Source organism: Ursus maritimus, unplaced genomic scaffold (assembly GCF_017311325.1).
Source record: "Ursus maritimus isolate PB19 unplaced genomic scaffold, ASM1731132v1 scaffold_14, whole genome shotgun sequence".
Lineage (NCBI taxonomy): Eukaryota > Metazoa > Chordata > Mammalia > Carnivora > Ursidae > Ursus > Ursus maritimus.
The window spans coordinates 3,056,466-3,083,246 of record NW_024423786.1 but is presented as its reverse complement, the minus strand read 5'-3'; the positions used below and the strand labels follow the sequence as shown (position 1 = coordinate 3,083,246).

The window sequence follows — 26,781 nt, the reverse complement described above, 5'->3', positions numbered from 1 at the left end:
ACACGAGGCTCAATCCCAGAGCCAAAGGCAGATGCTTAACCGACTGCGCCACCCAGGCGCCCCTAGGGTGTGCTTCTTGAAAGCACAGGGTGCAAAGGAGACAGACTATATCGGTAAACGTTTCTTTCTCAAACAGAAGGGAGGGAGGGAGGGAGGGAGGAATGAAGGAAAGAAACAAAGGAAAAAAAGAAGAAAGGAAAGAGCAAGAAAGAGATGAAGGAAATGTGGCAAAACATTAACACCTAAATTACACACACATTGTAATTTTTTGTGTACCGTTTTTTTCAAAATAAAAAGATGGTTTAAAATTTTCATTAAACTGCTTTAAGAATATTTTTGAAAAGTGAGGCTATTTAATCTGGAAAAGAGATAACTCAGAAAGAGTTGAAGGTGTTCAGATATGAAAGTGTGGGACTAGGCTTTTCAGGCCTTAAAAAAGGAACGTGAGGCACTGTGTTTCCGACGGCTGCAGAGAGACTGCCTCAAGCCGTCACTTCTCTCTGCAGCTTCCGAGCGTTGAACTCCAACCAGGAAAAGCAGATTCACTGATAGAGTCAAGGAAATGATCTGTAGCAATTACAGCCGTACAAACAGGAAGTGGGCCATCCCAGGAGGCCCCAAGTGCACCAGCTCTAGAATATTCCACCTCATACTGGAAACCTAACTGCTTGCTGCAAAACTGGTGAGGAGACCAAGGTCAAGAATGAAGAGGTCAGTGCAGTGGCTTCTGAGGACCCTTGCCTCTTGGTCTGTCACTAAGACTACAAACTTCCTGCCACCTGGGATGCTATTTCCCTCATTCCAACATAAGAAGCAAATAACGTCTTATCTTCAGAGAGTCTTCACATAAATCCAACTCTTGTGCTTCCCCAACATACCTGCCGACCCTACCACAGCATCTACCACATAGGAATGTAGTTATTATTTGGAAGACTACAGTCAACATTAGAGATTTTCACGCTCCCCATGTTCACGACATCATGAGTCAGGAGCACGGAAACATTGGTGGAGTGGGAAGGGATGTTGTGTGGATGGGGGGGACGATGCGGGTAAGTGAATGGGATGAGGTGGGATGGAATGGCTGGGTGAAGGGAGACAGAATGGGCAAGTTGGAAGTGTATGGAGTACTCTCTTTCAAGTAACATTTGGTCAGATATCAAAGAATCTTTCTGAAGTATTCTGAATTTGAAATATTTCGTAAGTCCTCTAAGTCTAGTTATGTTATAAAATTCCAATATCCCATCTAACTTACTTTGAAATTTTTGCTTTTCCAACATGTTTGTTAAGCTGCTAAATGAGGATCTCTCAGTTAACTCCTTCATCTCCAACGCGGCTGCTGCTCCCAAAGAAAGAGCTGTTTCTCTTGATGTGCTCCATCTAGAAAATTCACCAAGAGAAAAGTAAATGAAGGTGAAAAAAATCAGGGACCAGATCTAAGAATCTATTTAGTGGACCAAATGTGAGCAGATCTTTATTTTATTTATTTATTTTAGATTTTATTTGTCAGAGAGAGAGTACAAATAGGGGGAGCAGCAGGCAGAGGGAGCAGCAGGCTCCCCTCTGAGCAGGGAGCCTGATGCGGGACTCAATTCCAGGACTCCGGGATCATGACCTGAGCTGAAGGCAGACACTTAACCAACTGTGCCACCTAGGTGCCCCGTGAGCAGATTTTTTAAAAATGACATTGCATTCCTCTAATCAATGCTTCTTAAATTTCAGTGTGCATATGAATCACCTGGAAATGCTATTAAACAAAATGCAAGTATGGTTCAGTAAGCCTGGGGCGGACCTGACATTCCACATTTCTAACAAGTTCCCAGTAATGTTGATGCTCTGCAGACCACACCTGTACTATCAATTTCTAACCAACTAGAAATATAATGGAAAATAATATATTTTTTATAAACGCAGTCAAAACTTTAAAATATCCAGGAATTTATTTACAGGAATTATCCAACATCTATAGGAAGAAAAAAAATTTAACTCTATTAAAAATCATAAAGGAGGAGCTGAATTAGATGAAAAGATATACCATGATCATGGATGGGAGAGCCTCACAATGTAAAAATGTCAATTCTTCTCAAATTAATGCATAAATTCAACACAAAAAGCAATTCTTTAAAAGTCAAGTTTTTTGCTTTTTGTTTTTTATTTGACAGAGAGAGAGACAGCCAGCGAGAGAGGGAACACAAGCAGGGGGAGTGGGAGAGGAAGAAGCAGGCTCCCTGCTCCGCTGGGAGCCTGATGCAGGCTCAATCCCAGGACTCCGGAATCATGCCCTGAGCCGAAGGGAGACGCTTAACAACTGAGCCACCCAGGCACCCCTAAAAGTCAAGATTTTTTAATGACATAGTCTCTTGGTTCTCCCCATCCCATTCTCCTAAGCCACCAGCTGGGCCTCCATTCTACCTCTGGTCCCCACAGCATCCAAGGAATCTCCAGATCCTTCTTAGGCTCTAAGAGCAACTGCACTCACAGCAGGAAAGGCTGTGGACTCAGTGATCCGAAGATATGGGCTAGAGTCCTGGCTTTACCAACACTCCCAAGATTCCCAAGAATTTCAGTTTTAAAACTTTAAGCAAATCACTAACCACTCTGTTATGTTGTGGGAGAAACCGAGATAGTAATACCACCTCACAGAGTGACTATGATGAGGACTGAGGTAACTAACACATGCAAAAGCACTGTGAATGTTTGCACTCATAAACACAAGCATTCCTTTCTCTATTCCTTTAACTTCACCTGGACTGCATGAGCTCCGACTTAGCTAAGTTACTAAAAATCCACATGACTCTTGCTGAGAGTCTGTAGGGCTTGTACAAGAGGGGGTTCCACTCCCACTCCCCAAAATAACATGGGTCCATCCTTACCGAACTGTGGCAAGATCTTCCATTCTGAGTACCTTTTCATATGCCTCGGAGATCTTGGGGAAAGTTTCAGACCCTGCTGGGTGAGAATCTGATAATATTTATTAGCAAGTGGACTTCCTGTTCCATTCTAGTTCATTAAGAAATGAGGGCCCTTTACCCGTTTTGTAATGGCAGTCATCAAGCAGAGGGATTGGTGTGTGGTGAGCATAAAAAGGCTGGTTAATAATAAACGAGTAAATGAATGAATATACAGACTAGGATTATTTGGACAGAGGCAAGAGGAAGCCTCCAATTTCTTATATAACACCCCACAGAGGGGAAAAAAAAGAAAAAAAAAGTCTTATCTATTCAGTTGTCCAATTCAACACTATTTACGTCAGAGAATACTGAACACTCCCAAGATCCCCACATCCCCACCCACAGGGAATGTTACGGTGCTACCAGATGAAAAATTATGTAGTTGCCACAAATGGAGTTTATACAAAGTTCTTAAGTAAATAGGAAAGGGCATGTAGGGACATTATTAATCTCAGAATACAAAATTATGTATCCAGAACAACCCTATCTATGTAAAAAAAAAAAAAAAATCTTACAACAAAGGAAGTTGCCATAACATAATAACCAAAATATTACAATGCTTGTTCCTGGTGATAAAACTATAGTTGTTTTCCCTGCTTGTTTTATACTTTTCTATATTCACTGACTTTTCTAAAAAAAACCACACATATATAACTTCTATAGTTAGAAAAGTTTTGTAAGTCATAAAAAAAAATTAAACAAAGAGAAAGGATCAACAACGAAAAGTGATTCCCGCACTGAGAGCAGCGCTGGGTTTGCAGAGGGAACCAGCACCAGCAGGAGTTGCTGATACACGGGAAGGATACCAGTGTACGTGCTCGACGCCAGCAACGCCCATCTATCCCCTCCCCTGCCATCGACTCCCCCCCCCAGCTTGTCCCCAAAGGTCATCTCCACTCACCATGCAAAGACTTGTGTTTTCCTGCCTTTTCTGCTTTTTCTCGTGCATCCTGCTTGTCCCACTCCTCTTTGATGTGGGGGTCCTGTCCAGACAATCCTCTCTGATTTAAAACCAAATTCTTCACTTCCTCTAGAATGCAGGAGAAGAACCAATGACTCAGTCAATCCGAAATACTCACAGAACACCTTCTATGTTACGGCACTCTCCCAGTGCTGTGGATGGAGCAGGTGGATAAGACAGGCAGGGCCCCTGCCCTCCAGGAGCAGTTGCCTAGGACGCTGCTTCAACATACCAGGAAATCCAAACCTCAACTGGCAATGGCTTCTTCCAAAAAAGACCATTAAGTACTTGACATGCGTCCTTCCATTCAATCATCGCGCTTCACTTGAAGGAACTTGAAGGAACTTCACTTGAAGGCACTTCCACTCGCCCCTATTTTACGGATGGGGAGTAGGACCCTTACATAACGTTCCTGTGATCCGAACTACCCCGCAGGGCTCCTTGCAGCCAGCCAGGGAGAGGAGCCCTCTCTTTTTCACTTCTATCAATACAGGACTCTGTACGCTTGTGGCAGCATCCAACACGCCAGGGATAATTAATGCAGATAATGGAAGCCACAAGAAAGAGGTGAAGAAATGAAGAGGTTCAACTGGATTCAGTGTTAAAGGACAGATACCAAGTGTGGAGAAAGAGAGGAGGCTAAGAGCCCACTGGGGACGGCCTCATAGCTGCAGGCAGGCCTCACAATGGGGAAAACCCTAGTGTTTTCAGGGACCAGGAATGAAGGTGAGAGTAGCAGTGAGAAAGGAGGCTCGGGGAACAAATTAGAGGTTGCCTTCAAGGCCACACCCAGAAGATGGACCTGGTTCCTGAAGCCACTGGGCGGCCATCTAGAGGTGCATAGCAATGAAGTGCCAAGGTCAAAGCAGGGCTATAGACAAGTCAGGGAACAGCGGTGGGAGAGAGGAGATGGGGAACAGACCTGGATGCAGAGGAAGGAACCAGCTAAGGGGTAGAGAGTCCCAAAGGACACCACACAGGCAGGGACACCAACCAGGTGTGGCGTGGAGCGACGGCCAAGAGCTGAGGGACTGCCAGGGTCACACATGACCTAGGGGCTTCACGAACGATGCCGTCTTTGTCCAGTAACTAAGAAACCAAGAGGCCGAGCCAATTTAAGAGAGGAGAAATGCTGGCTTTTGATGGGATGTTCCATTCAAAACCAGCAGGCTGAAGACTAACCAGTTCTGACTTATGGTTCACCCAAAGAGATTGCCTATCCTCTTTGGAACATGAGCCAAACCTCTCACGCTGTTTCTGCCCTCCCACAGACAAGAGTTTCAAGACGATAGCTTGTAAAGTGAAAAACAGGGCTTAAGACAACATGCACACCAGATGCCTTTTCATTAAAATGTTCTTTCTACTTACATATAAAAAGCACAGGGAAATGTTAACAATGACTGCCTCTGGTCAGGCATCATGGGATCTTACCTCTTTCTCCCTTGTGCTAGCCAATTCCGTTTGGTTTTTTTGGGTTTTGGTTTTTTTTTTTTTTTTAGGACTATTTATTTCAGAAGGAGAGAGAATCTGTGCAAGGAGGGGCAGAGGGAGAGAAGCCAACTGATGGCTGAGACCATCATCCCACGACGCCTGAGATCATGACCTGAGCTGAAATCACAAGTGGGACACCCAACCGACTGAGCCACCCAGGCAATCCTGTACTAGCCAATTTCTAAATTGTTTTACAAAATGCACACACACCACTTATGGAAAGAAATGATTTAACCTAAGAGGCGGTGATACCAGGCATGACATGGGGTTTGGAGAAGAGCAAGAACACTCACGAAGGCCCATCGCCCACCCCCCCCCCGCAGGGCCTAGAACACCCTTCCTCCTCCCTTTTCTGGCCAGCTGATTCCATTTACCCTTCCAGACTTGGCTCCCATGGCCCCTTCTCCAGGAAGCCTTCCTGATACACCCGCCCCAACACCGCTGCTCCAATGTGAGCTCACTTCAGGGCAAATGTTTACCAGAAATTCTGGCTCAGCAGCTCTGGGGCAGGCCCTGGAATCTGCACTTGGGCAGCACTCCAAATGCATCTAACGCAGGTGGTTTTGAACCCCATGCTTTGAAGACGTGGGTCTTTCGTTCGGTCCAAGCAAGAAAAGGCAGCTTGAATCCCATTTTCTCACACGGAACCCCTACAATGAGTAGCTTAGATATAAACCAGTGATTCTCAGCCAGGGGTGATTCTGCTCCCCAACCCAGTGCACATTTGGCAACGTCTGAAGAAACCTTTGGTTGGCACAACCGTGAGGCTACTACGGGCATCCAGCAGGTGGAGGTCAGGGTGCCGCCGAGCGTCCTACAGTGCCCAGGACAGCTCCCACAACAAGGAATGATCTGACCCCAAATGCCAACAGCACCAAGGGTAAGAAACCCCAGCTATCAGTGAAAGGTGAATGGTCAGAAGTGCCAAGCCCCCCGGTGCCGGAAAGGCTCCTCAAAAACGCAGGCTGGACAGCCGGAGAAAGCAGAGGGTTTCTAGTCACCAAACAATGGGTTCTGATTCTGGCACTGCCATGCACTTCAAGCAGGTGTCAGTCTCCTTTGCTCACTGTAAAATGGGGGGAGCTGTACTTGTCGGGGCCACCACCAACAGTGATAAGGGTCCCACATTCCATCCATTCTCAGATGCACATCGCCATGACCTTTGGACGCTTCTAAAAACTGAATGCATCTTATAATTAATGCCACAGCATAGTTCAATTGGCAGCATTTTAGTTTTTAAATATAGACAACACACACTCTCTTTATTGCTGGGTGGCGGTGCACTCCCATCACCCTGCCTCGAGGCATATAAGCAGAGGAAGTGGGAAGGTGCCCAAGGTCGTTGGCTAGTTCAAGATGGAAGACAGGTTGACTCGAGCTGGCCGACTTCAAAGCCTGGACCTTTCCACTCTTCCTAGCTCTCTCCTTGGAGGGGAGCTCAAAAAGAGACTTTCTGGCATTGATAAAATATTTATGCAGGAGCGCCTGTGTGGCTCAGTCAGCTGGGCATCTGCCTTCAGCCCGGGTCATGGCCTCAGGGTCCTGGGATGGAGCCCTGCACTGGGCTCCCTGCTCAGCGGGGAGCCTGCTTCTCTCTCTCCCTCTGCCCTTTTCCCCTGTTTGTGCTCTCTCTCTCCCTCTCTCTCAAATAAAGTCTTAAAAAAATGTTTCCCCAAATGAGAATGTAGAGGGTCTGTATGAAAAGATTAACATGGTTGTCTCAGGGTCATGGGATTCTTAAGTTTTCTCTTGTTTCTTGGTGTCTTTTTTGTCAGTGAACACCCAATACTCAGGCAGGAGACGGGCCGGTGGGGAACACACACGTGGGTGCTGCCTGGGGACAGGAAGTGCAGAAATGTGGCGGAGGGAGGGGTGGTGACCAACGCCCGTGCACGGACACTGCCCAGCCTCAGACAACTCCCTGGGGCGGAACTTCCTGATGCTCAAGCCTGTCCTGGAGGGATGACGCACCACTGGTACCCAAAGCCACCTGTGCCCCGGGAAAGCGAGAGCAAGAAAAGGAGGGGACACTGGCTTTGATCCTGTTACTGGTGAGCAGTCACACGCCTCGAGAAATGTTTCAAATAAAACCCAAGTACCCGACTTACCGAAAGATCCCGTATCTTCTCCATACCCAGTATTCTTTAACCGGTAATATCTGACTTTTCTCGAAACCTTGTCCTTCGTGTCCCAGACCCTCAAGGTTATTTTGTGGAAATTTATTTTCTTTAGTAATTCCTTCGTCACGTTGATGTTAAAAGTCTGGGTCCATGACACCCAGACTTTGTCCCCTTCGTGCCACGGCCTCACTGTCTGTGTAAAAGAGCACCAAGAGGCTTTAAGGGAGCAGGACCGGGAGGCCGAGCAGCCCAAGGTTACCCCCACCAGCGTTGTCCCCCGGGGCGCTGCTCTCCATCCGTCTGCCTTCTGTGCCTCGTGCTCCCCCAGCTGCCACCTCACATCAGGAAATGGGTGTCCTGGCCGGGGCCCCGTCATGTGTCTGGGTTCATCGGAAAAGACAGAGTCAAAGCAATCACCTGCCCATCGTGCCCTTCCCAGTGACTTCCAAGCACTGAGCCAGAGTCAGGCCACAGGCAGGCAGGTGGGTGTGTGCACCGGCAGGTGGGTGTGTGCGCTGGCAGGTGGGTGTGCACACACTTGGATGCACACAGGTGGTCACACAGGGGGGGAAATCACGAGAGCGGCAAGAAACTTCCGAAACACCACAGAAATGACTAGATAGAGATATCTAAACAGAAAGTCCGGTAATTGGTATTGGTAGGCCCGTGTGGATTCTCATTCAGTAGGTCTGGGGTAGAACCCAACATCCTGCCTTTCTAGCAAGCTCCAAGGGAAGCAAGCACACTTTATGCAGTATTAGGCTATATGCGAGGTGCACACGCACCTTCACTCCGGAGTCCAGGAACACTTTGGCCACCATCGGAAACACCACCATGTCAACTTTTCTAGGCTCCGCATCATCAGGCAGAAGGAAATACTCAACGTGGTAGTAACGGCGAACCTTTGCAGCAGGTTTGTCCATTTTAGGGTGTTTCCTATATTTTTCAATCAAAATTGTATATTTTCCTTTATTACCTAGAAGACATGGATTTAATGAGTCTTGTTTGAACCTCACGTGGGAAAGCACCCCTGTCTCCACAGTTCCCTGGAACCAAGAAACAGCCTGAGGCTGTGGGAGGCAGCCCACCCCCATGCTGCTTGCCCCACTTGGGGGCTGAGATGCAGGTCCAGGCCCCCTAGCTAGTAGAGTAACAGGGTGCAAATATTCACTGCATGACTCTGAGAGGGAGCTCCTCCTTACATTTTTCACCTGGGGCGCTTCGCCTGCCTCCCCCGGGCTTGGCGGTAAAAACGGTTCAAGTCACCAAAAAGATTGGTCAGTTCTAAACATGGTATACATCTAACCAAATAGCCTCCAAACGATCTGAGGCAAGAACGGATAGAACTACAAGGAGAAGCTGAAATTAATCTTCAGGGGGGTTGGTGCAAGCAGACAAAATACACATATCAAAAGCGGAGTTCTTTTCTCTGCCGCTGATCTTGGGGGTTCCACCATGTGACTTGCTTTGGCCAAAAAAAAGTTAGCAGGTGGGAGGTGCCCAAAGGCTTGAAGAGTCCCTGGGTGTCTGGGCTTGCCCTCTCGTGTGTCTCTGCCTTTCGATAACAACAGTGTGACTGGCCGACCCACAGGTCCAGGAGAAGGAAGAGAGACACGGGGAGCAGAGCAGAGCCACCGTGGGGAGCCTAGGCTGGATCCGCCGACCTGCTTATCCAGGAGAACAAGGGATTTCTGTTTGAACCCCCTGACTTGGGGAGTTGTTTGGGTTTGTTACACAGAATTTGGGGGCAACAGGTAATTGATATACCTATACGCTCAGAGATTTTCATTCAATACATCTGAGAATTTAAACAAGGAATTTGCACAGCCAGCTTACGGGAACCAATGCTGTAACCTCTTTCTCATTTATTCATCTGCGAAAAGCAGAAATAATACCACCTGCTTTTTAGGGTTGTTGAGAGGATTAAGCATGTGAAGCCTATTTAATCACTTACTTGCTTGGCCCACCATAGGCCCCCTAAAATTGCAGTTTCCTTCCTGACCTCTGCTGCTGGCATTGGCCACCTCACTTGGGAAAGCCAGTGGAGGGAGCTCAGGTGCCCTGAACTTCTAGGAGAAGGTCATTAGTGCACCTCTTTTTGCAGAGGCTGTTGGGATTCTGCTCCAGCACTTACCAGTGTTCACCGGGAAGGCCAATGAGATGATGAACTTGCAGGGGACAACCTGGGGCACATCGGAGTTGAAGGTGCTGGCAGGCCCATATGAGGACTCGCTGCTGCATGGGCGCTCCGAGTCCGACTCCTGGGCTTGGGCTTTGACCTTCAGGTGCTCCTCCATATCGCACTCACTCCCAGACTGGTAAAAGCTGACCATGGAGGACATGGGCCCCATGCTCGCCCTGTCCTCATCCTCCCACTCCCAGGCATGCAGCGACATTCTGCAGAGCACCCACGGGCGTGGCACTCCTGGCTGCAAGAAAATAAAGGCGCTGCGGTCACCTCCCTCTGTTCCCAGAAGGTAAGCCCTGCCTCTTTCAGGATGACCCCCCTTCGCCTCCTTCCCTTCCCATGTCCTGTCCTGGGTCGAACCGCCAAGACCTCGGACACTGCCTGGCACACAGTAGGCACTCAACAACGAACCACAGAGAATGGTGGCTTGCAGCAATCATGATAAGGAGCAGCCCCAGTTTCTCCAACTTGAGTCTCTATCCTCCCCCAGCCCCAGCCCCTCCTCCTTTCACAAGTCAATCATCGGTACTTCTGGAATGCCAGCTCCAGGTGAGCGCAATTACCCAAGAACCGCAAAGCTGGGAAAGAACCCCGTGCTTCCACTCAGGAGGCCTCGGGGTGAGAGCAGCGCCAAAGCACAGGAGGAGTTTGCAATGTGGGGACAAGCGAACCGGGCAAGGGGACGGCCCGTGCAAGAGTCTGGTGAGGTCAAAGAGGGCGAGAACCCCCGAGGCAAGACACGAATGGGCCCTGAGTGCTGGGTTCGGGACACAAGCTCAGGGTCCATAGAGGAGGAACCTGGGCTAACGTTTTGTTTAGAATGGGGTGCCCAACTGGAGCGGCAGGTGGAGGGGGACCTTCGGTACCTGCGAGGGGATGCGCTGGGCAGCAGCCTGGGCTCAGGCCGTGGCGTCGGTCAGCTCGTACACAGGCCGCACAGCCGCCAGGCGAGAAGGCTCCAAGGACGCAGTCTGCCCACCCGGACAGGGAGGCCCGCGGGAAGCCGCCGCGCAATTATGTTTGACAGTTGCTAGGAGACGGGCGGGGCTCCCGCCCCGGGGCGGGGCTCCTCCGGGGGCGGGGCTCCTGGGGGCGGGACTTCCCGCCTCGGCCTCAGGTCCCGGACCAAGTGCACAGACAAGGTCTGCCAAAAAGGTGTATCCAAATTCAGCAACTAGTTGCCTCCTTTCATTCACTCATTCATGCATCCACTTATGCATTCAATCTTTAAGGAATTCCTGCTCTGAATGTGAGCACCTATTATATGCCCCACTACAGGGAAAAGGGGTTTCTGCTCCCCCTAACCTCCATCAGCCCCCACTTGCCATGCTTTGATAAAGGCAAGGGAAGCAACGGGCTCTGGAAACTCGGATAACCCCACCCCAAACCTCTTTCACATAAATTCTCTGCTTCTGTCGCTGATGTCCTTAAAACATCATGAGAATTCTGTTCAGTGACCATGAGCCCCAACTCAGAGATGAGGAGACAGAGGATTAGATTGGTGGTGCGACCTGCCCCAGGTCACACAGGCGAGTGTCGCAGCAGCGCCGGACTGAAATCCAGACTGACTCCAAGGCCTGGGCTGGTCTGCAAACAACACCCACCCCCGCCCCGGCCCCCGGCCAACCTCCCAGCTGACAGAAGGCTAGCCGTCGCTCCCCATGTAGATCACAGAATACCCAAGGGGCTAGGGTGCAGGGACGCACCGCAGAGGTGACTACCAGGGGGAACAGGGGCAGACCTCATGGAGGAGGTGACAAAAGCCAAACCCTAGGGTTTGCCAGACAGTGAAAGCAAGAGAAAGTATTCCAGGCAGAGGGAACAGCATATACAAAAGCCCAGAGGGGTAAAGGTGCATGGCAAGTTCAGGGAAGGGATGATGAGGCTGGAGTGGAGAGCAGGGCCCCTGGTACCCAGGTGTGGAGGGCAGGCAGGGCTCCAAGATTACGGGCAATGGGGAGCCACATCAGGTTTTTGTTAAGGCAGAGCAGCTCCACTCCACACAGGTCATTCAGGAGAATGGGAGCTGAAGCTCCACACACGTGACTGTTGGGGAAACTGAGGCTCTGAGGGGAGATATGACTTACCCAAGGCTAAGGAGCAAAACTGTAGCAGAGCTGGAGCCGGAACCCAGGTCCCCTGCCTCCCACCTCCTGCCTCCCTAGACCACCCCCAGGGGCTGAGGGCAGCCCCTCCTAGAATACTGCCCACTGCCCACTGGGGTCCTCCAACATTCCACAGGTTGAATCAGTCTAAGAAAACTGAAGCTGGAGAACAGCTGTGAGGGGAAGTCACCAAATGGCAGTGAGCACCCTGGAGAGCAGGACTCAGTCTCTCCCCACCGAATGCCATACCACCCTAGCGGACCGTACCACCAGCAGCCTGGAGACTACCGTCTATAACCGGGAAGCGCCAAAGACACACACAGGGTTGGAAGAAGGCTACTAGGATACACCAGCTCCCAAAAGGCCCCATTAACGAGGGCTGGTTAGTGAGACCACCCTGCCCTGCACAAGAGCAGCCATCTTGCTCCTCAGGTCCCCCCTGCTGGCCTGAGGCTGGTTTCCCTCCAAAGGGTCCTTGGTCACACTACCACCCAGGGCAGCAGCCAATCTCTACAGCATGTCCTGTGGGGACAGCTCTGAGCTCAGGATTGAGGGGCCATAGATCTTACACAAAGGGCCGCTGCCTGGTCCTGGATATGCATCAGAATCACCCGGGAACACATAAAAACTCCAATCCTAGGGCTTCACTCCAGACCTTCAGCATTGATTCTCCAGGGCTGGGCTTAGGAACCAGAAACAGATTGTATTTTTCAAAGGTAGCCCCCTCAATAGATCTCCTCCCACACGTTCTTCTTACAGAGTGATGTCGGCACTCCTCCCATCCAGTGGTGGGTCTAGGCCCTTCCCCCTTGAACCCAGATAGACCTTTGTGATCATCTCAGCCAAGACAGTACTGCAGAAGTGACACTCTGACTTCTGAGGCCAGCTCATCCAAACTCCACGTTCGTCTGCCTTGTTCTCTGGGGGAGCTCATTCTAAGAATTCAGCGCGATGTTATGAGGAGCCCAAGCAGCCACGCGTCAAGTCCACATGTGGATGTTCTGGCCAACAGTTCCCAACTGATTCCCAGCCTCTACTGCCAGACACGGAAGAGTGCCAGGCTTCAGAGGATCCCAGCCTCCAGGCTACCCCACCTGACACCGCGTGTAGCGGAAACCAGCGGTTAGCACCAAGCCCTCCCCAACCTGCAGCTTCATGACCGAAGCAAATTATTGTTGTCTTAAGCCATAAGGTTTAGGATGATTTGTTGCACAATAATCAATGACTGGAACTGACCCCATATTTTTTCAACGTTATCTCCACCAAGGTTCTATCGCATAGCCGAGGTTTAGAACCACTGCCCTGAGAGAAATGGTGTCTAGGTCAAAACCCAGAGCGTCGTGGGATGGAGTGAGGGCAAACATGTGCCACTGGTACTCAGGTGTGAGAGGTGTGTCCACAACCTCACCTCCACAAAGATGTCTTCGGGACAGGCAAAGTCAAAGTAGAGAAAAAAGGGTATGTGTTCCAGTCGCCTATTGCTGCATCCCAAAACTTAATGGCATAAAACAACAGCCACTTTATTTTTTACAGTTCTGTAGATCAGCTGGGTAGATCTTCACTGGTGGGGCCGGGGCTCACTCACTGGGCTGTATCATCTGTATCAATAGGGCTGGAAGGTCCAAAATGGCCTCCCATGTCTGGCAGTTGGTGACCTTGGCTGGGGGACCTCAATTCCCCCTACCCTCCCCCCGTGAGACCCCTCATGCTCCACCGGGCTGGACTAGCTTCCTCAGAAGGCATTCTCAGGGTAGGGGTCCAAGAAAGCAAAGGTACAAGCTACAAAGCCTCTTGAGACCTAGGCTTTGAAATGGCACAGTGTCACTTCTGCCATATCCACTGACCAGAGCAGGTCCCAAGGGTCAGCCGAGACTCAAGGGGATGAAGAGCTGACTGCACATCTGGGCAGGAGGAAGGGCAAGGCCACGGTGCGGACAGGCATCCCTTGGATGGGAGCAATTTGAAGGCATTCAATCACTGCGTCCTTCTTCCTGTCAGGATAGGGGAGCCCCAAAGCTTCCATGGGCACCCAGAGAGCTTTCTGAAGTTCTCCCAAGCCTCTGGCAGTTGGATGCATATTCGGGGAACAACTACACCCATCTTCTTCTTGCCATCTCCAACCCCCCTTTTTGATAGCTGTATTGAGGTATATTTTATATCATAAAATTCACCCATTTCAAGTATAGAATTCAATGATTTTTAGTAACTTTACCAAGTGATGAAATCATCACCATAAATAAGTTTTAAAACATTTTCATCTCCCTAATAAGACCCTTCATGTACATTTACGATTAATCTCGGTTCTGCGCTCCAGTCCCAGGCCACCACTAATCTACTTTCTAGCTCTAAAAATGTGACTTGTCTGGACATTTCATATAGATGGAGCCGTATGACATGCGGCTTGGCTTTGTGATTGCTTAGCAGAATGCTTTTGAAGTTCATTCATGTTGTAGCATTAATCAATACTTCATTCCTTTTTGTGGCCGAATAATGTCCCATTGTGTGATACACCGCATTTTGTCCATCCATTCATCAGTTAATAGACTTTGAGGTTGAACATTTAGACATTTATGAAAAATGCTGTCATGAACACACCCATGAAAGGTCTCTGCGTGGACAGAGGTGTTCATTTCTCTTGGGTAGACACTTGGAGTAAAATAGCTGGGTCATGTGGTAGTGATGTGGGGAACAAATGCAAAAGAAAAATAATTAAATATCCTTACTACCTACAACCCATTGACAAGTCCTTGAAACAGGCAGAGTGATCTTCCTCTAGGAACTCAACTGCCTCGATGTTAATACTTTGCTAGAGGCAAAAGGCAACCTTAACTTAACATCAACCAGACTTCCAGGATCTTGTAACACTCGCTTTATGTATAAAAATTCCTTTGGTAGTCAACAAAACCGAAAGACAACCAACAGAATGGGAGACAATATTTACAAATGTCTTATCAGATAAAGGGCTAGTATCCAAAATCTATGAAGAACTTACCAAACTCAACACCCAAAGAACAAATAATCCAATCAAGAAATGGACAGAAGACATGAAAAGACATTTCTTCATGTCATGTCTTCAAAGAAGACATCCAAATGGCCAAAAGACACATGAAAAAATGCTCAACATCACTCGGCATCAGGGAAATACAAATCAAAACTATAATGAGACACCATCTCACACCAGTCAGAATGGCTAAAATTAACAAGTCAGGAAATGAAGATGTTGGCGAGGATGTGGAAAAAGGGGAACCCTCTTACATTGTTGGCGGGAATGCAAGCTGGTGCAGCCACTCTCGAAAACAGTATGGGGGTTCCTCAAAAAGTTGAAAATAGAGCTACCCTATGACCCAGCAATTGCACCAGTGGGTATTTACCCCAAAGATGCAAATGTAGTGATCCGAAGGGACACCTGCACCCCAGTGTTCATAGCAGCAATGTCCACAATAGCCAAGCTATGGAAAGAGCCCAGATGTCCATTGACAGATGAATGGATAAAGAAGATGTGGTGTGTGTGTGTGTGTGTGTGTGTATACACACATACACAATGGAATATTACACAGCCATCAAAAAATATGAAATCTTTACTGTATGGTGACTAACATAATATAATAAAAAACATTTAAAAAAGTATGAAATCTTGCCATTTGCAACAACGTGGATGGAACTAGAGGGTATTGAGCTAAGCAAAATAAGTCAATCAGAGAAAGACAATTATCATATGATTTCACTCATATGCGGAATTTAAGAAACAAGGCAGAGGATCATAGGGGAAGAGAAGAAAAAATGAAACAAGATGAAACCAGAGATGGAGACAAATCATAGGAGACTTGATTATAGGAAACTGAGGGTTGCTGTAAGGGAGGGGGGTGGGGGGATGGGGTGGCTGGGTGATGGACGCTGGGGAAGGTATGTGTTGTGGTGAGTGCTGGGTGTTGTGTAAGACTGATGAATCACAGACCTGTACCCCTGAAACAAATAATATATTATATGTTAATTTAAAAAAAGATTTTTAAAAAGTCCTTTGGAAACTTCCTTTATCTCTGCCTTCCCCCCACAAAGATATACATTGGCAATCAGCCCCCAAGCATATGGCGCACCGATACACATCTGAAGGGTCTCATGACTGGGGTTTTGGTAGACAGTAATAAATGACCTTTTCCTAATAACAGCTAGCCCCTCTAGGTCCTGGAAACCTTGTTTCCAAAATTCTTTAGAGACTTAGGCTATCCCTAACCCCCCTCCGAACTTGAAAGTATGTAGTCACCTGTCACAACCCCGATGCAGCTTTCTGCCCACGGGTCCTGTCCCCGTGCTTTAATAAAACCACCTTTTTGCGCTGAAGACGTCTCAAGAATTCTTTCCTGATCATTCGCTCCCAAACCCCAGTATTTCCACATCAGCAGTTCCATGCTTTCTCTTTTTGAGAAACTGTCAAACTGTTTTTCCAAAGTGGCTGCACGTTTCACGTTCCCACCGTCATAGGATGAACGTTCCTCTCTCTCCACACCCCCCAGAAACCATATATTGTCTAATTTATTGTGGATTCTCAGGAGTGTGAAATAGTATCCCATTGTGGCTTTATTTTGTATTTCCCTGATGACTAAAGGTACTGACATCTTTTCATGGACTTACTGGTCATCCATAAATCCTCTTTGGTAAAATGTCTGTTCCTGTCTTTTGTTCCCTTTTTGATTGGGTTGTTTTTCTTCTTATTGAGTGGTAGGAGTTTTTGGAAAGTCTGAATACAAGTCCCTTATGGGATCTGTGTTTTGCAAATATTTTCTCCTGGTTTCCCGCCGGTCCTTTCACTTTCTTAATGGTGTCTTTACCACCGCCGTTTGATGTGCAAAAGTTTTGAATTTTGATGAGGTCCAATTTATCGATTTTTTTCTTTTTTGGACCATTCACTTTGTGTTGTATCTAAGAAATCTTTGCCTAGTTCAGTCCGATTTTTAATAGAAATAAAACTTGGTGTCTGAACGCTAAGCAAATCTAACCAAGACTCCTGAAAATATAATAGCTTTGTCACTAAAAATGATGGCCCACAGACATTCCCAGACACTCCAGGGGGCTGCACAGAATGACAAAAGCTTTCTGAAAAACAGTTCCGCAGCATCAAGAGTGCATAAAATGTTCCAGCTCCCTGGCGCTTAGTAAATCACCCGGACGCAGAGCCAACAGTTCACGGTGTTGTTTTAATGGAGAAAAACTGCAAACCACCTTGACGCGCGTCCCTGGGGGAGGACGAAGCCCCTCCCAGCTCAGTCGTGAGTGGGAACACAAGTGCTGCTCGGGAACACTGCAAAGGAGTATTAAGGATGGCAGCAAGCCTGCTTAGGAAGTACGGTCCCCGTGCAAAGAAAGATTCCAGCAACAGCATTTCCACCGTGTTTCTTTATGTTGAGTTTAATGAGCTACGAGGCGCGTCCTGTAAAGTCGCCCTTCTGAAGGGCTTTGACAGATGTGTCCAGTCATGTAACCCCCACCCCAGGGAAGTTCTTTCATGCCCAAATGCATGGAAAGCGCCTGGAAACAAATACATCAGAGGTATCTGGGGTCCTCTCTTCTGGTGGTGATTTTTGGTTTTTAGCATTTTTTCTGGGGTGTTTAAAGGCGCTTTAAACAATATCCTTTTTGAAATGGCTCAAACAATAGTGAACTGACTTCGGAAAATCATCTCTTTGCCAGGGCCTCTGCTCTCCCCCACGCAGACGCACACCCATCCCCCAGCTCAGACAAAAGAGCCCAGGAGACCTCTGAGTTTGCTCACTTCGAACCTTCAACAAAAACCTTGTGGGTCCGACTGGAATGATTTCAGAGGCGCCTGGTAACACTGCCCTGCAGACCGACAGGCCTGACAGAGCACCATTATCAACCCTGACTTCCCTGGCCCCCACTGAGCTTCAGGGCAGGGGGGGAGGGTGGAGGGGAAGAGGGGGGTGGAGGTCCAGGCAACGCTCCATGGCAAGATATTTAAAGGCTTTCTTTTCAATGTTGACTGGCCCAGGAACGTTACTGTTCAAAGGATTCCCTCGCCAAAAGCCGTCCCCAGCTGCAGTGGGGGATGGGGGGGGGGCCGCCGTCTTGCTTGTTGCCCGCTCTCAGCACTAACATGAAATCAAATCCGATTCAACTGCACAGATCCAACTCCAAGGTCCCAAGCCAAGTTCCCGAGTCCTGTCCTAAATGTACACAGCAAACCCACAGGCCGTGGGGCTCCAGGCCTAGAAGCTTCTGCGGTCCATCTGGGGGTCCAATCAGCTACCAACGTTTGGAGTCTCCCTGACTCCAACATCACTGGGTCAAAAGACACCAAATCCCACCAAGGCCACCTAGAGGCAGTGAGTTCACTTCTACAAATGTGTGTTCATACGAACCAATATTATTAGTGCCTACGCAGTGCCAGACACCTGCTGGGACCGAGGGGCACCAGGTTCCTGGCCTCATGAAGCCCAGCCCTCATGTGAGGCCCACAGGTGAACAGCAGCAGGACGTAATAGCTGCCTCGAAAAAATATACATAATAAATAATACAAATAAAAAATACACATATCATGCATAGGCAAAGAAAACATGTGGAAGGCAACACACACCACCATTCCCAAGGGCAACCAGGGAGGCAGCTGAGAAGGAAGGTGGAGGGGGACTGCCTCCTTTCAGTGCGCCAGGCACCGTTCCAGGGGAACGGACCAGTATTGCTACCCTCGTGGCTGACTGACAGCTTAACACAGGGAGACAGAGTCTGTCAGAGGTGCAGAGTGCTTTCGGGGTCACCAAAGGCCTCACGGAGGAGGTGAGGGCCTGAGGAGGTAAACATCTGGGGGAAGCGGCTGCAAATACCCTGAAGGGAGTGAGAAGAACAGTGTGGAGGTCAAGGGGAAGGGCAATGTCAAGAGATGAGGCGGAGGCTGGGGGGAAAGTGAGACCTTGCCTTCTGTCCCTGTGAGAGGGAAAGAATTAGGGGTTCCTGAGCAGGGAGGAGGGGGTCCTCTGGCTGTGGAGAACAGACTGTAGGAGCCCACAGGCCGTTCTTGGGGGAGCCTGTTGCAGGAATACAGGTGGGAGATGCTGGGGGTTGGCCCAGGGTGGTACCCCTGGAGTGGGGCAAGAGTGGGATTCGGGATGGGTTGCGAGGGTAGAGCAGACAATGGCCTGACCGACTGGATGCGGGTGTGAACACGGAGCAGAATGGAAGATGGCAGGAACTTGCTGAGGAAGACCAGGGGCCCCATGAGGCGAGATGGAGGCCTGAAAACATCCGTGTTACTTAACCTGTCGGGAAACACACGGAAACACAGCTGCTGGGAAGGTAAATGGTGCGGCCATCATGAAAACCAGCCTGGCATGTTCCTCAAAACTTAAACGTAAAACTCCCATCCAAGCAGAGGTCCCACTCCCGGGTCTACGCACAAGACAAATGAAAACATGTCCACGCAGAAACTTGCACATGCATGTTCACAGCAGTGCTATTCAGAACAGCCAAAAGGTGGGAACAGCCCCAATGTCCATCAGCTGATGAACAGAGAAGCAAAAACGGGGTCTAGCCGCACGATTGAGTACCACTCCGCCATAAAAGTAAGGATGTACTGATACATGCTGCAGTGTGGGTGAACCTTGGAAACACTACTGTCAATGTTTCAAAAAGGAGCCAGTCACATACTGTATGATTCCATTTCTACGAAGTGTCCAGAATAGACAAATCCGTAGACACAGGAAGTGGTGGTTACCGAGTGCGGGAGGTTGGGGGTGGAAGGTGACGGGGAAAATAAGCTAACCAGTACAAGGGTTGGGGAAAGGAGTGATAAGAATGTTATGAAGTTAGACTGTGATGGCTCTGGACTCTACAAATGTACTAAAAGCATGTATTTACACCCTTCAGCGGGTGAATTTTATGGTATATAAATGGTAAATAAGGTGTGTTCTCCCCAAAAGAAAGAAATCGCCTTGGCAAAAAGGGAAATGTTACAGCAAAAGCTAAACATCTTTGATCCCCAGAAATAACCCCTGCATCAGTTTTGAATCCTTCCATCTTTTTCTTTTAATTCTAATTTTTTAAAGATTTTATTTATTTGAAAGAGAGAGACAGAGAGGGGCGCCTGGGTGCCTCAGTGGTTAAGCGTCTGCCTTCAGCTCAGGGCATGATCCCAGGTCTCTGGGATGGAGCCCCACATCGGGCTCCCTGCTCCACTGGGAGTCTGCTTCTTCCTCTCCCACTCCCCCTGTTTGTGTTCCCTCTCTCACTGGCTGTCTCTCTCTCTCTCTCTCTCTCTGTCAAATTAATAAATAAAATCTTTAAAAAAGAGAGACAGAGAGAGAGAGAGAGAGAGAGAATGAGTGGGGGAGGGGCAGAGGGAGAGGGAGATGCAGACTCCCCACTGAGTAGGGAGCCTGATGTGGGCTCCATCCCTGGACCCTGGGATCATGACCTGAGCTGAAGGCAAAGGCTTAACCACCCAGGGGCCTCTACTTCCCGTCTTTTTCTGTGCAGTTACATTCAGAAGTCCTTATAGAAAATATTTAATAGCGTTTGGTGTGGTTTTGTTGTTATTGTTATCGAAGTCATAACATTGCACACAAGAGGCTGCGCCTGGCTTATTTCACTCGTCCCTTTTCGGTGATTCATCGTGGCTGATGCGCTGATGAGTACCAGGGTGTCTCTAGTTTCTCCATATTATAAACAGTGATACAGCGAACATCCTGAGCACGTGTCTATTTCTAAGGCGGGAGCCAAGAAGTGGGATGGATGTAAAACTTTTTGTCAAAATGCTCTTACCTTTATAATTTAAAAAAAAAAATGTCCAAAATGGCTGGGGAGAAGCATCTAACTGCTTCCCTTGGGCAAAATCTTCAAGAACGAGTAGGGATTTGCCAAATAAAGTGCTGATTCTGGGATACTGCAGCACAGAAGACAGAATTTTAGTGCCTTTTCAAATTCCAGAATTTGGCGTTTAAATTCCTAGAGTTACACAGAAAGCCAGGTTCTGCCCATCTCACAGCCAGGGACAGTTGAATAAGGTCTAGCTCTTGCTCCAACGTGGCTGGGTAACGCGTCCCAGTGCAGGTAACAGGAGCATGGCACCTCTCTCATCAAAGAGAAAAGAAAAACAGCCTAGGTCTCCCCTGAGAAGGTGTTTTTTTCCAGAAATGTGTTGTAAGGGGCCAGAGAAAAGGTTGGCCAAACAACCCTGTTAGCATAACCCCAGCTCAGAGACGGAACTCAGGTCGCATCGCCAACTCACCATCCACAGGCACAAAGGTGAGGGCTGGAAACCACTTTTCTATCCCCGCCTCCCCCACCCCAACGCCCTACCAAACACACACAGAGCTTGGAGAACGAGGGCCCATCTCAGATCGACTTCTTACCAGCGGGATGTCCCTTAAGCAATCCACTTCTCCAACCCTGTCTCTCTGGTCTAGTTACCACGTAAGCCTCTGCACCATCTACGGTAGAGCCACACGTGAGTTTGGGAACCCTGCATCTGAACTAAGGAGAGAGGCGCTTCTCCGCACCCGCGCGGGGAGACGGCGGTTAGAGCCAGCAGGAAAGACTTTCCCCGGAGAAGGGGTGGAGTGACACGTGGGCTTGGGGGACACGCCCCCAGCAACAGGACAGGGCAGCTACCCTCCGGTCCCTCCCCGGCTTCCTATCCTGAGCCCACGCCTCGCGCGGTCCCGGAGCCAACTCTCAGCGCAGTGGGACAGAGGGTGCGGGAGCTGCAAGCCGACAGAGCCGGGATGGGAGGGGAAAAGGAGACGCCAGGGACTCCCCGGGAGTGATGAGGGAGAAGAGAGCGGGGTGTCACCCGGAAAAGCGAGCCAGAGAGCGGGACCAGCCCCCCTACCCCAGCCTCCTCCAAACCAACCCGAGTAAACACAGACGCCCCGCCAAGCCAGCGCAGCTGCTGGACACGGCCCTCCGCGCCGCTCCAACCAGACCGCGACCGCTAAGCCCCTCCTTTCGAGGAACTCCGGGGCCGCCCCTGGAAGTGGCGGGGCGGAGGGACCCGAGGAGCGACGCGCGGCCGCGATGGAGCCGAGCGGCCCGGGCCGGGAGGCCGGCATGGAGGGCGCTGGGGGTGACCCGTACCGGCGACCCGCGCGGCGCACCCAGTGGCTGCTGAGCGCGCTGGCGCACCACTACGGGCTGGACCGCGGCGTGGAGAATGAGATCGTGGTGCTGGCCACCGGCCTGGACCAGTACCTGCAGGAGGTCTTCCACCACCTGGACTGCCGCGGCGCCGGCCGCCTGCCCCGCGCCGACTTTCGCGCTCTCTGCGCCGTGCTGGGGCTGCGCGCCGAGGGGGCCGCCGCCGGGGAGGCCTCCGGGGATGCGGCCGCCCGAGACACGAACCCGGGGGATGCGACCGCCGAGGCCGCGGCCGCTGTGGTGGCCACCGACGGGGACGCGGATGCCGAAGAGGAGGCGCGCCTGGCGCTGCGCGCGGAGCCGCCGGAGCTCACCTTCCGCCAGTTCCACGCGCGCCTCTGCGGCTACTTCGGCACCCGCGCGGGGCCCCGGCTGCCCCGCGGCGCTCTCAGCGAGCACGTCGAGACGCAGATCCGCCTGCGCCGCCCGCGCCGCCGCCGCCGCCCGCCCCGCACGCCGGGCCCGGACGGCGGCCCCGAAGGCAGCCGGGACGGGGAGCGCCTGGCGCGGTTGGAGGAGGAGAACAGCAGCCTGCGCGAGCTGGTGGAGGACCTGCGTGCCGCGCTGCAGAGCAGTGACGCGCGCTGCCTAGCGCTGCAGGTGCGCGCCGGCACGGAGGGAGGGGGGTGGCCGTGACTGCAGGGGGGCGGGGGTCGTTTGAGCAGCCCAGGACCCGCTGAGGAAGTGGAAGGGGGGGAAAGGCAGCCCCACCCCACTTCGTCTCCCTGCGTCCTCCCCTATCCCACCCATTGCATTCAACCCACTCCAGGCCGCCTCTTCTCCTCACCCATTCCACCTCCAAACCCCTGTCCCACCCGGATCACCATCCCACGCGTTCCCCCCACCCTCACTATGTCGTCTTGCCTCTTCTAACTCAGTAGTTGAACTCCAGAAAACCTGGGCCGTCTCGCACATTCAGTCATTCAACAGGCATCTTGAGCTCTCTGTGGTGCCAGGCTAGGGGGTGGGAGGTGCGTTAGGAGATAAGGGGTGAAAAAGGCCCTGTCCTCACCCTTAAGGAGCTTCCTGCCTAGTGGGGGAGACCGGCAGCTCACTGGGTCATTCAGCAAATATTTATGGGCCTCCCTCAGGGCCGGGGCCAGGTGCTAAAATAGTGTCCCTGTTCATCAGACAGTCACTGGCCACCAAACACCTGTGGGGAGCCAGACCTCTGGGATGTCGAGAAGGAAGCACTGAATGACATATGGACCCAGCCCAAGCATCTGGGACTCAGCCAACAAACACTTCAGCGCTGTGCTCAGCACTGCACTCGGCCTTGTGCGGAGGGTGATGGGGGTGGGAGGAGGAAAAGAACAGCCTCTGCCCCAAGGGGCCATAGGTCAGGAGGGAGCTACTTGTATTAGCCCCACTCTGCATATTGCCCAGTCACCAGCCCTGAGCGGCAGAGCGCAGGCTGAGTATGCGGAGGGGTGGCAGGGTGCTGCTTTCAGTGGTCATAGCTACGGACAGGCAAGGGCTGGCGGCCTAGGAGCAGAAGAGAAGCGAAGGGCGGGAGTGGGAAATGACTCCTACGGTGGGGAGGAAGGTGGTCCAGGATCATTCATTCTCCAGGTATTCATTGAGCACCTACTGTGTGCCAGACCCGGTTTAGGTGTCGGGACACAGTGGTAAACCCCACCCTCAAGAACAGTCTATTGACCAGACACTGGGGAGGTCCAGAAATACCTTTTTGAGACGCTTAGATTGTTCCTCGCGTCTCAGGATCGGAGGAGGCTCAGAAGGCTGAATGCTACCAACGCAGGAGATAGGCAGAGAAGAGTCGTGAAGTTCGGGTACTGGTACCACGCAAAGATGAGAATATTGGGCTTTGTGGCCCAGTTTCCCTAACCCAGGAAAAAGGAGATAATTAGAGCTCCCGCCCCATGTGAATTGTTGCAAGGATTAAAGGAGTTGAGACCACCCTGGGAGCATAGGCAGTGCGCGCAATAAACGTGCACCGTGGGTGTTCCGGGGGGCGCGGGAACGGTGGCCGCGGTCGTGGCCTGTGGCCGACGCGAGGCGCTCACGGCGGTCCCCGCGGCCCTGTCCCCGCAGGTCGGCCTCTGGAAGAGCCAGGCGGGCGCGCAGGAGGCGGGGCGCGGCGGGCCCGAGGCGGCGGCGCGGGAGCTGCGGCAGGCGCGGGGCGCGCTGGCGGTGGCCGAGGCCCGCGCGGGGCGGCTGCGCCAGGGCCAGGCCGAAGTGCGGCGGCGCGCCGAGGAGGCCCGGGCGGCGGTGCTGCGCAGTCTGGGTCGCGTGCGCGAGCTCGAGGCGCTGGCGCGACAGGTGCCCGGCCTGCAGCGCTGGGTGCGGCGGCTGGAGGGCGAGCTGCGGCGCTACAGGTGAGCCGGTGGGGGGCGGCCCGGGGGCCCCAACTCAGCTCCGGGTCTCCCAGACCTCAGGTGTGCATCCTCCCCGCACACACACTCGTTCTCAGGTTCCTCTGTTCGTTCACACGTTCGCTCGTGGATCCCTCCTCTCGCTCGGCCAGCCGTTCTCCCATTTCTTCAGTCATTCAGCCCCTCATTCTCTCGCTGTCCACTCACTCACCATTCACGTGCTTGTTCACCCACAGAGACCTTCCGATTGCCCCTTCGCGGGTCCCGAGAGGACATAGTTATTTTTATTTGTTCTTTGACCAACACAATAACGATGGTGACGATAGCTCACGGTTGCTGGGCGCTTAGTGTGTGCCAGGCTCTGAGCTGAGCGCTTGAGTGGCCCAGTGCTCACAACAGCCTGTGAGGTGGGTACCGCTTCATCCCCATTCTGCAGATGAGGAAACAGATGTACGGTGATCCCTGGGGCTAACTCCACCAGGCAGGAAGCTGGGCGTGGGACCGAGTCCCAAATCCCAGCAGGGCCTCTGCCAGGTGTGTGACCTTGGGCAAGTCACTGCCCCTCTTGGAGCTTCTGCTTCCCCTTTGGTAGAACACAGGCTGGAGTCCCTGCCTGCCAGGGCGGCTGTGAGGAGGCAGCGAAGGCCTGCCCGGCACTCAGCAGGTGCTCAGTAAACAGCGCCCTCTCCGTTTTGAATCGCCAGGCACGCCTGACTTCCGCATTTACTGGGCACCGGTTCCCTACAGAGGCCATGCCAGGTGGCGGGGACGTGACTGGGAACAAGGCAACCCGAAATCCTGCCTGAGTAGCCTTTACTGACCGTGTGAGATCACCATGTGACTTGGTGAATAGCCGCAGGCGGATGAATGCTGTGGGGGAAGGGCAGGCCCTTCGCAGGTCATGCTTGCTGCAGGCTCTGCCAGGTCCTTCGGTGACGGTGACGCTTGAGCTGAGAGCTGCGAATAGGGTGTTACGTGGCAAGATGGGCCGGAGAGAGGAGGAGGGGAGAAGGGGAGAGTGTTCTAGAAAATGGGAACACCGTGGGCAAAGCCCTGAGACAGTAGGGACTTTGGCACATTCCAGAAACTAAAAGGAGACCAGACTGGCTGGAGGAGGAAAACCAGAGCTGCAGGCAGAGGCCAGGCCATCCGGAGCCTGGAAGGTGGTGTCAGGGACTTCAATCTTTCCCTCAAAGAGAGCATGGAAGTTTTCAGCAAGAGGGTGACAGGAACTGATTTGCATTTCAAAAAAAATTACACTGGCTACAGTTGTGACAAAGAGGTGGGAGGAGGGGGAAGAGCAAGGGACCACGGGAGCCCACAGAGGGGCTGCTGTCATCCTCCAGCCAGAAGGAAGCCGGTCTGGCCCAGGCTGTTGGGCAGGGCAACCAGAAGGGGAGCCTTTGAACCTAGCCCCTTAGAGGACCTCCTCTTTGACTTTGGGGGTGCTCACAGCTGGGAGATGAGAAGGCACAATGTGGAGAGAGGCCTCCATGAGGAGGCCCACTCTGGGCCAGCCTCCTGCAGCTCCAAATATTTGGATAGTCACTTCCTGTTTGCATAGCTGATCGGCTCAAGAGCCAGGCTGGCTGGCTTGGGGCCTGTGTCCAGCCTTGGAACTTTCTCCAAGAGGAGAAATAAAGGGTCTCTTCTTTGTTTTAGCCTGAAGTAACTGTTCTCTACAGCACGATGTAAGGGCCACTACGAATACCCCGATAGCCCTTTACAGCAGAAAAGGGGGGTTTGTATCCATGGCACCGTTTAATCCTCACAAGAACTGTGCAAGGTAGAGGTGTTACCCCCATTTTACGGACAGTGGGAAGTGAGGCTCCGAGAAGTGAAGCAACATCCCCAGGGCCACCCCGCCAGAAAGTGGAGAAGTAAGTTCGGCCTCTACAGCCTGTGCTCTTCCTTCCTTTCCTCCTTCCCTTGTTGTGTTGAGACACAGTTACAAGATGGCTGCCACACCTGCAGGCCTCGTGTCTACTGTTCAGGCATGAGAAGGACGGGCCAGGTTGAGGGTGGGGAGGATTTTCTTCAAGCGAGCTTTGCCTTTGTGTTCAGGGAGAGATACCCCTGCCCACCAGAGCCTGCACCGCCGCCTCCTGGGCCAGAACCAGGTCACATGGCTGCTCCTATCTACAGGAGAATCTGGCCATATTGATGCCCCAAACACGACTGGGTTCTCTTGGTGAGGAAAAAGACGAGCAGATACGGCAGAGGCTCCAAGGAGATGCCCAGTGAATGAGAAAACCGAGGGCCAGAAAATGAGTGACATTGTGTGAAGGTCACAGTGTTGAGGAGATGGCTCTGTCGCTTGTTTCCCTGCCCCTATAAAAACATGGCCCCTAAACCATGCCCAGCCCCAGGAGGCAGACCTCCTCTGCCCGCTTTCTATGGGCAGAGTCTGTGGGCTGACTTGCCCCAAAGTTCTCCTTCTTGGAAGAAAGAAAAGGCGAGGGCATAGACCAGCCAAGGACATGTATTGA

At 51.5% G+C, this 26,781-nt stretch overlaps 2 protein-coding genes across 3 annotated transcripts in view; one reads left to right on the top strand and one right to left on the bottom strand.

Moving 5' to 3' along the window:
* Window positions 1–9,916, bottom strand: part of CFAP92 (cilia and flagella associated protein 92 (putative)) — a 55,964-nt gene extending 46,048 nt beyond the window's left edge. Inside the window, exons 1-6 of the mRNA XM_040628392.1 lie at window positions 9,655–9,916; window positions 8,306–8,496; window positions 7,500–7,713; window positions 3,850–3,978; window positions 2,871–2,958; window positions 1,253–1,377 (exon numbers count right to left, since the gene is read on the bottom strand). Of these exons, the coding sequence (XP_040484326.1) occupies window positions 1,253–1,377; window positions 2,871–2,958; window positions 3,850–3,978; window positions 7,500–7,713; window positions 8,306–8,496; window positions 9,655–9,916 (1,009 nt within the window). The remainder of the gene's footprint in view (window positions 1–1,252; window positions 1,378–2,870; window positions 2,959–3,849; window positions 3,979–7,499; window positions 7,714–8,305; window positions 8,497–9,654) is intronic.
* Window positions 9,917–21,810: 11,894 nt separating this feature from the next.
* Window positions 21,811–26,781, top strand: part of EFCC1 (EF-hand and coiled-coil domain containing 1) — a 41,093-nt gene continuing 36,122 nt past the window's right edge. For both annotated transcript variants that reach the window (XM_040628390.1, XM_040628389.1), the window contains exons 1-2: window positions 21,811–22,556; window positions 24,012–24,295. In XM_040628390.1, coding sequence (XP_040484324.1) covers window positions 21,837–22,556; window positions 24,012–24,295 — 1,004 coding nt within the window. In that variant the 5' untranslated portion in view covers window positions 21,811–21,836. The remainder of the gene's footprint in view (window positions 22,557–24,011; window positions 24,296–26,781) is intronic.